This window comes from Buteo buteo, unplaced genomic scaffold (genome assembly GCF_964188355.1).
Source record: "Buteo buteo unplaced genomic scaffold, bButBut1.hap1.1 HAP1_SCAFFOLD_96, whole genome shotgun sequence".
NCBI lineage: Eukaryota > Metazoa > Chordata > Aves > Accipitriformes > Accipitridae > Buteo > Buteo buteo.
Genome location: NW_027439260.1, coordinates 1 through 9,362, shown reverse-complemented (window position 1 = coordinate 9,362; position 9,362 = coordinate 1). Strand labels below are relative to the sequence as shown.

Sequence of the window (9,362 nt, the reverse complement as noted above, 5' to 3'; positions counted from 1 at the left end):
GTGCTTCCTTTGAGCGAACTTTGCAGAGCGTTCCGTTTGGGTCACGCGCGTGTGGTGGGACCCGCGGGACAGGGGTCTGAGGCTCACGTGGGCTCGCAGCCGGGCCAGCGTGCACAGCAGCCCAAGGGACAAAACCACGTCTCTGCTGGTGGCCTCCCTGTGTGGAGCTGCCCCTGCCCCCTGCAGATGTGCGGAGGCTTGCTGGGGGTGAGGAACAGCACCAGTGGGGCCTGGGTTAACGGGCAGGGGTCCGATGGGCCAGCCAGATGCTACTCTCCGTCCCTCTGCTCGGCCCCTGTGCCGCTGCTGACCCTTTAAGGTCCCCCCGCCATTCCCCACTCGTCCCCCAGTGCCCCCCTTCCGCCCCCTGCCCACACACCTGTAACCTCCTGTGACCCCCTCGGTTCCCCCCAGTGCCCCCTACTCCCCCCAGTGTGTCACTGGGCAGTGCTGTGGGGGGTCCCAGCGTGATGGGACACCGGGAGGGCGAAGCCTGCTGTGGCGATACGGTCGGGGCTCTCACCCTTCCGATTCTCCCCCGCCATCCCCCTGGGGGGCAGGGAGCGAGCGGCTGTGTGGTGCTCAGCCACCGGCCAGGCTTAAACCACCACAACCTGTGAGCAAAAGAGTTACCTACCCACGGACGGACGGACGGGGAGAGTGCTCATCCTTCCTCCTCCCTCAGGGTGCAGGCATCCCCTGTATCACACCGGGGCGCACAAAAGCCTCAGCAGTCTGGCTGCTGTTGGAGCCCCTTCCAAAGCTTTTTGGGGCGAGCTGACGCATTCCTACCGCCCACCACGGCGGTTGGGTTTATACCGTTGCCATGAGCGAGGGGATTCTGCAGAAACTGCCCGGCACTCGCTGTGCAAGGGTGATGGCCGCAGGGAGCAGCAAGCTGCAGGTGACGGTGGCTGCATACGGACCTTCAGCCCTTCCTGGCCACCGTGTCTGCCTACATCTTGCCCTCGCTCGGAGCTCACGGGGCTGCTCCTCCAAGGTAGCCCAAACGCACCAGGACGTGGTCCTGGGCAACCTGCTCTAAGGGAGCCTGCTTGAGCAGAGGGCTTGGACGACCTCCACAGCTCCCTTCCAACCTCCACCCTCCTGTGCAACTCTGTGCCTTGCTTTCACTCCTAAAGCACCTGAACCCAGCCCTCATGCGTGCCGGCAAGGATGCTGGGACAAGGCACAATCCCAAACTCCTCCCCGAGGGGTCATCCTCAAACAGCAGCTGCCCGCTCCAGAACAGCCGATGGCAGACACAGTCAGAAGAGAGAAAAACCGTTTTATTGAGAACATTAACTGCGGTGGGGGGCGGGCCCAGGGCTCACAGGGGTTCAGCCAGTAACAGGAAAACGGCACCTACAAGGACAGAGTCAGAGAGCGCTGCTGAATGCACAGCGCCAGGAAGAGGCAGGGTTTGGTTGCCCTCTCTCTGGGGAACACCGTTGACGAGGAATTGCTCATAGCCCAGAAGAGAGCGAGCTACGGCTGGCATTGCCGAGGGGAGGGCTCTGGCGCCTTATCCCCACGGGGAATGCCCTTAGAGAGCTGTGCGCGCGCAGAGATGCACAGGGCCCCTGTGCCACGCAGCAGGGCTCGATGGGGAGCCCCTGGGGAGTGGCCACGGGGTTCTTGCCAGACCCTGCGCAGCAGCAGAGCCTGGTACACACCTGGGCTTCTCGACCTGCCGGACCTTCCTGCATCTTTTCCGTTTGCGATCCCCCAATACGTTTTCTCTCTTCCTCTTCTTTTTTTCTGCACAGCTTTCATCTCCCCAGGCCTGTTTCCTCCTTCGGTTCCTTCTCTTTTCCTTGTCCCGAGGAGAGCCTGCAAACCTTTCCATCCCACAGTGTGCTTAGATAGGTAAGGCCACGATCCAGCGGAGACAGTTCTGATTTTAACCCAAAGTGACTCGTTTTACCTTCTTTCCTCTGAAAGGCTGCCCAGTTGTTGCGGGCGTAGCAGGGGCTCTGCCGTGCTCTCGAGGGTGGCTGGAGGCAAAGCTGGAGGTGCCTAAACCAGAATTGTTGGAGTTCAGGGGTGGCAAGGGACGGCCTGGAGTAGTAAGGGACTGCTTGCCAAATTACCACCTTAGCTCTCTGGGGAAGATGCTGCTTTGCATCATCCATCCACATTTTGCACAGTCCACCTGCCCCAAAACAGACTTGATGAAACTGTGATGAAGTAGGATCCGAGCAAAAGCCCTCTCAAGTTGACAGCTACTCCCCGCTGTCTTTTTGTAGGTATTTGGTTGGATTAAGCACATGCTTAATGCATTTGAGAAAGGACCTTTCCAGTTTTCCATACAACGTATGATTCCGTGGGGGAGGAGGAGGAACCCCAAACACACAAGCCATCGGCTGGCCGGAGGAGGCCCAGCAGCTACTTGGCCTCCTCAGAAACTACCCTCCTACCCGAGAGACACTGTCACGGTGCTTGTGGAGCAGAGCTGACATACCTCTGTCGTTTTGGACTCCGCCACCATGTCTCCCCCAGCTCCTTTGAGGACACCCAGAGAGGGGGATGCATGCAGAATGGCTTCTGCCTGGTGGCCCTGGTCTCCTCTGCCTGCAGGGCCACTTTGCTCTTCCAAACGCAGGTCTAGAAAGCAAAACCATGTGCAGCAGTGACGCCTTGGAAGTAGCACACCTAAAGCAAAACCCACCCCAAGCCCTACACCGGTTTTCTTCTTGACGTTGAGGTTTCTGGTATCCCGAGCCCCAGCCTGGGACAGCCCTCAGTTCCTCCTCATACCTGTGGCTCCGTCCGTGGGGGCTGGCGACTCCCCAGCTGATGGACAGGAGCGGCCAGCCACCTCCTCCCCAACAATGTCGCCGCAATTTTCAATCATAAACAGCGCCAGCGTGTTCACCTGCACACATCAAACCCTTGCTCTCAACCCAGCTGCCTGAAGTTGTCCCAAGCAGCCTTTCCCACTCCCGACCCTTGCCTCTGCACAGATGGCTGTGGCTGCGGGGCTGCCTTTGCAGGCAGCCACCCCACCGGCATTTGCTCAAGGGAGGAGGCAGCCAGGGACCTCTGAGCAGCCAAGCTCGGATAGGCCGGCAAGGCTGCAGCCGGCTTGCCAACACAGCGCACCTTCTCGGTCACCTCCAGCATGGCCTGGAGCGGGAGCAGGTCCTCGTCGGGTGGGCTCAGCAGGTTTGGCCCAAGGCAGATGGCCAGGTTGCTGCAGCTCATCCTGCTGGTGGCTGCGTTGCGGCCGATGTGCTGGAGGAGGGACAGCAGCCGCTTGAGGAGGAAGAGGTTGGCTGCAGGCAACTTCTCGGCCACCCTGAGGGAACAGGGACACTAGGTTGACAAAGCAGATTTTGCCCAGGCCTGTTGTCCAAGGCAGGGGGGAGCCAGCGGCTGAGTTGCCCAGCTTTCCAGGTGCTCTCAGCCAGCGGCCAGGGCTCCTGCTCAACAGGCAGGCTGCTGCCCGCACTTACGCTTTCAGCTCGGAGACCTTCTCCTCCTTGCTGGTCCTCTCCATGGCTGCCATCCAGTCCTCGTAGAGGTGGGTCACCAGCAGCTTGTCGGGGATGCTTCGGAGGAAGTCCTGCAATGCCAAGGGCTCTGGGTGAGCCTTTGAAGTTTCCAGGCCGGCCAGGAGCTCCTCCAGCCGCAGGTCAGAAGCGCTCACCTTCAAGACGGCGGCCAGCAGGAGCGCAGGCTGGTTGCCCAGGTCGACATCGGCGTCGCGGTCCAGGGCCTCCCGCAGCTCCCGAAGTTCCGTCCCGCTGGCAGCTTTGCGGAATATCCCCTCCGTCGACGGTCCTTCCCGGCGCAGGACAGCCAGCAGCTCCTGCAGGAGAGGCAGGAGGACAGTTGCTTGGCCGAGGAGCTGCCTTCCGACAGCGGTGGCCAGAGCACTGCCCCAGAGCGGGCTCCTTGCTGGGGGTGAAGAGCCCAAGCCGCCATCCCCGCAGCTCCTGGGGACGCCCTGTGGAGCAGCCGGAGGGAGGGCTCCCACCGCCTCTAGGGAGCATCTGGAGGGCTGGGGACCCCCCTGGCCAGGCTGGCTTACCTGGATGGGCCGGGGCAGGGAGCCGTCCTCCCCGCAGAGGGCTGCCAGGGGCTGGCCAAAGAGCGCCCTGCTGCAGCCAGAGCCCACCTGCCCTGGCACCTGGGCAGCGGCCGGGGTCCTCCGACGAGCAAAGGGCCAGGGCAGCCCCATCCTCCTCCTCCTCCTGCTGCTGCTCCCTCCTGCTGCAAAGGAAAGCCGAGCAAGAGCCCGTCAACGGAGACCGCCGGGCCAGCGCTCCCGGGGCCTGCCCTGCCCGCAGCGTGGTGCTGAGCGGTGCAGCAGGACGGGCAGGGAGCCAGCAGCTGGACCTCTGAGCTCCGGCTCAGCAGCTCCAGTTGGGAGGCTCCTGAGAGCCGGCGTGCCACCAGGAGAGGAGAGCCTGGCCCAGCCCTCGCCCTGTCCTCCTCCAAGCTGTGGGCAGCAGCAGAGGCTCCGTGTCCCCGCAGAACCACGTCCAGCGGCCGCTGCCCAGCGGGTGTCCGTCCTTCCTTCCTCCTGGAGGTGACATCCTGCCTCGGGCTGCCCAACCTGCATGGCGACACTCGAGGGACAAGTGAGCACAGCTCCAGCGCTTGCAGGAGCTTACCGTTCTTCCCGAAACTCACCCGGTGCGTGGCAAAGTCCCCCTCCGCTGCTCGGCGGGACCGTCGGAGGCCCTTGCTTGGGACCAGCCTGCAAGAACCAGGCTGCGCTCAGAGAGCAGCCCCGCGGCGCAAAGGGCCGCCGGCGAGCTGCCAGCCGGCACCGGCAGCCTGAGCGTGGCAGAGCCGGGACCCTCTGCCCTCCCGGGCTTTCTGCCCCGCGGGGCAGGTTTCCCCCCAGCACCGCCGTCCAGGATGTGCCGGCATTCCCGGCGGCTCCCCAACCCTCTCCGCTCCCCGAGCGGCACCACCCTTCCCTCCATCCCTCACCCCACTGGCCGCACGTGCCGGCACAGCCAGAGGCGGGCGAAAGGCAGCCCTTCTCACCTCGGCCTGGCCCTCCATCAGCCTCTCCAGGCTCAAGGCGCTGAATGTCCTCCACTGGGCAAGAGAGAAGGAGCGGAGGCAGGTGAGCAGCGATGCCTCTGCCGCTCGCTCGGCGGGAGGACCAGGGCTCGGGGGCAGAGCCCAGACCGGGCAGGCACTCACGGTGTGGCGGCGGCCCAGCTCCTTCTCCAGGAGCCTGATGGATGGGACAGGCGTCACCCGGGCTCTCTTGGCTCCTTCTGGTGTCCTGTGGACCGGGAAGGGACAGGGAGAGAGCTGGCTGAGCCCCAAGCTGCCTCTTCTCCCTCCTGCGGCAGCTCTGCCCGAGCGAGAGCGGCCGGCAGCCACGGGGGCATCTCTCCCCAGCTGAGGAGCTGCGTTCCCCCGTCCGGCTGCACCTGCAGCATCCCCGCGGCTTACCCCAGCAGCGTGCCCACCCACAGCTCCTTCAGCGCCCGGGAGCTGCAGAAAGAGAGGAGAACCAGCGTCAGGCCCCGCTGCCCCCCAGCCCGTGGGCAGAGGCGGGCGCCTGCGCAGCCCTGCCCCGTGGGGAAGGACGCCAGAGCGGGACGAAGCCCCGTGGGGCAGGACAGAGGCGCTGCCCGAGCCCTGGCTCCCCGTGTCCTGCCAGAGCAGCTGCTTTCGCCCTCCCCTTCTGGGGACCCAAAGGGGATGCGGGACCTGCCCATGCCCCCATCCCTCCCTGCCGGCATGCTGCTCGCTCCTTGCCCAGGCTCTGCACGCAGGGCAGAGGCCGTTCTCATGATGGTGCGGGTGTGCTTGGGAACGTCTCCCGCCTGGCCGTGGCACTCACCCGAAAGTGGCGATGCAGGAGCCGCTGGGCCAGACGAGGAGGATGGAGGTCCTGTCCTCATCACCGCCTTTCTCCTCTTCCTCGTCCTCCGCCGCCTCCTTTCCGCCGCTCAGCACCCACAGCTGGTCCAGGGCCAGGCGGAGCTGTGGGCGCAGGCTGGTGCCGCGTCTGCAGAGAGCAGAGAGGAGAGGCAGGCGGTGAGCTGGGGGTGTCCTCCTCGGGGTCCCCCCGGGCCGAGCCCTGTCCCCCACCTGCCCTTGGGACAGACATCGATGGGCGCATCCAGCACCAAGGGGCCGGGGCCTGGGGCTGGGGCCGGGGTGTCCCGGGGCTGGGGCCAGGGCCAGGGCTGGGGGAAAGGCAGCTGGGCTCTGAGGGTCTTACTGCAACTTGGCGATCACCAGTTCCTCCTGGAGGAGGAGAAGGCGTCTCTCGCTCCTCTTGCGGCCCCGGGTCAGCCGCACGTCCGCGCTCAGCACCGCCTCGGCGTCGGCGAGAGCCTCCCTGCAGAGCAGAGAGCGGCGGGCATGAGAAAGGCCGCTGCCACCGCGGGTCCCGGCCGTGCCCCCGAGGCACAGGGAGAGCTCACCTGGAGCCGCAGCAGCAGTTGGCCTGGCCCATCCTGCCCGGGAGAGGAGGACCCTCGCCGTGGACCGAGGACGCGGGCCAGTCGGCGACAGCGGGGATGGGAGGCGAGGTGCCGGTGCCGGTTCGGTGCCGCTCGGTCAGATCCTGCCTCCTCCCAGCGCTCCTGCGTGCCAGCACAGCTCCGTGCTGCTGTCTCTGGCGGCCGTGGGCTCCAACTGACCAACATTCCGAGCCCAGCGACCAACATTCTAAGCCCAACGACCAACATTCTAAGCCCAACGACCAACATTCTAAGCCCAACGACCAACATTCTAAGCCCAACGGAAAGTGGGAGGGGCACTGGGGGGAGAGTTCTTTCCAATGTGGCCGTCTCTGCCTGGCACTGGGGAGCCCAGGGCTCGACAGAGCAGAGGGGAAGGGCTTGGGACTTCTGCGGTCTTTCTTGCTAGGACCTTCATGCCCCAGAACTGTGCATTTCCCTAAGCCACTGTGTCTTAGTCACAAGTGTGTGGCTATCCCTGGATTCCCCTTGCTTGTCTATGTAGCACCCTTCCCATTCCCGCCCTTCATGCACATCTCCCTGTGCCACTGCGATGAGGATTAGAATTGTGTGGGTTTTCTCTAGCCAAAGCAGTGGTCAAATTGGGGAGGCTCTCTCTTGGCATGGGACAGTGAGAAAGAAGATGACCATGCTGATAGGGTGCAGATACAGTTTCCAACTTGGTAACGGTAACTTGGTGTTTTGTGCTTTCTGCATTGCTCTGTGTGCCTCAACACTTCACACTGCAAGAGAAAGGGAATGTCATGGTCTGGACCCAGACACCAATATGGACCTCCCTCCCCACGAGAGGGAGAGTCTGTGCAGCATCACACTTTTGCTCTGCCCTCATTAAGACGAAAACCACTTTCACCCTAGACGATTCGTCCCTGAGAAAGACAGCTCTCAGACCATGCAACACTAGCTGGGACAAACATCCTCTCCTGGATAGTGGCATTAAGATAGGCTGTGTATTTTGAACCGTCTGAAGGTCATTGAAGAATGGCCTTGTGAGAAGGTAATCTTGGTGAAGCTGTCGACGGGGCTTCTACGGACATGGGCTCACACACTAACAGACATAGCCATGTGCCATTTATTCTCTTGATCAGCTAAAATATATGATCCATTCGTGAATTGATCTCTTCCTGAATAAACCTCAAACTTCTAAAACAATGACCTAACCAGCTTGAAAAGGCCCCAGGACAGAAACTGAAGCCATAGTCTTAATGGTCACTTTCCTGAAGAGAGATACTGACTTTACAACCTCACTCTGGTTATAATCACAGGATTTATCTTTGCTGCTGCTGCTGCTTTCTCCTCTGAGGCTGGGATTTTGTTAGAGCTATTTTAGACCAGGTCCATGTGATGCAATGCTGACTCTGGTCAGGACTATTCCATGCTCCTGTCTAGAGGCTGCTGCTCACTGTTTGGAGGGAGGAAGGGAGCCTAAAACTTCCTATTTTATCACAAAACTGTCTTTTTATTGGTAGCCCAAAATATTATTGTTTTATGATCTTCTCCAAATAGAAAAATCCCTTACATAAGTCATTTCACCTGCAGCTGGTACCACTTTCACAGCCCTCTCGATCCTCTTCTGTGAGTGCATTACAGGTACAAGCACGTGGCCATCCCGTGGGGTAGCATGTGAGCAGACAACAGAGGGCTGAAGTCTTTGAAGTGGTTTGTTGGCAGGCAAAACAAGCAGGAGAGGCTTTCCAAGCGCTCATGGTGCTGCAGTCAGAAAAGCGTGTCAAGAAAATGTGTGGAGATGAGCTGCACGGTGAGCGTGGGGCTGCCTGTTCCCGTCATACCCAGAAAAGTTACTGTAATTTGTGGTTCTCCTATTCTGGGCCAGTGGGATGAAGCTGGGGTATAACCTTGAGAACTTAACTGGTCGGGAACACAGAGGAAGCAGTCAAGCACAGAATCTGAGAGAAGTGTAGTCCTGAGCATGTCCTTTATCAAGGTGCCTTGAAGACATTCTCATAGTACAGCACACAAAAAAAGAATTGGGCAGCACGTGGAAGAAGACTCAGAAGAATGCCAATAATACTGCAATTTACCATAAGAAAAGTTGCAATTTCAGCATTTCTTTCTGTTCTCTGTTCATTCTAGCACTGTTCAAGACAATCTGGAATGTCCAAGAAGTGACTGTGTCTGGTCCCACAGTTAGATGAAATCTCCCAGCTGTAAAAACAGCTGCTGCTGCCTATTTATCACACAAAAACATGATTTCTTGATGGTAAGTCTAGTTCCATGTTGCTCTTTGCTAATGTCAGCAGATGTTGATGTTAATATATACAGCATCAGGAGCAACAGAAGGAATCACTGTGGCAGCTGTATTTTTTCCTCTGCAATGAAGGGCATTCCTGCCTTTTATTTGGACTTTGTCTTCAGAAGTAGAAGCAATGCACTACAGTGTACAGGTTAACATCACTTCAGTAGGCTTTTGTGAGTAAATAACAGTCCCATAAGCTCTAACGACATGAGAAATGTGGGATGTGAACTAAATACGATAAACTACTGAGTACAGGTTTTTTTGGTAAAGTACTTACACATCCATGAAGGAAAAAACCAAAATGAAAACACCATGTTTTGGGATACAACTGACATTTTCCAGCAGGAAAAATTCACTGTGTGCAGCAGAGTTCCTGCTAGGATAGCAACAGTGCACACTGCGGTTATTCTTTGGACAGTTCATGCTAGCTCATCCTACAGAATGGCCGTCTTGCCAGGATGATTCTGACTAAGAAGTTTTACTGCCTGCATGCTCTGTTAAGTTAGCCCATATTTGGGGTTTTCTGTTTGTTTTGGTTTTTTTTCTTGATGTTTGCTTGCTGTTGTGTTGCATGACAAGTTACAGGAGCCTTACATTGAAGGGAAAGAAAAACAATGTTAATGTATGAAGCCCTTTTTGTT

General features: G+C 59.3%; 1 protein-coding gene across 1 annotated transcript; it reads right to left on the bottom strand.

Annotated features, from left to right (window-relative positions):
• Nucleotides 1-2,771: 2,771 nt before the first annotated feature.
• On the bottom strand, nt 2,772-3,814 carry LOC142027945 (T-cell activation Rho GTPase-activating protein-like; the record flags this gene model as incomplete). The annotated part of the gene is made up of 2 exons (XM_075022101.1): nt 2,772-3,301; nt 3,459-3,814. Coding segments are annotated over 2 exons (756 nt in total), but the record flags the coding sequence as incomplete, so codon positions are not given.
• Nucleotides 3,815-9,362: the final 5,548 nt, after the last annotated feature.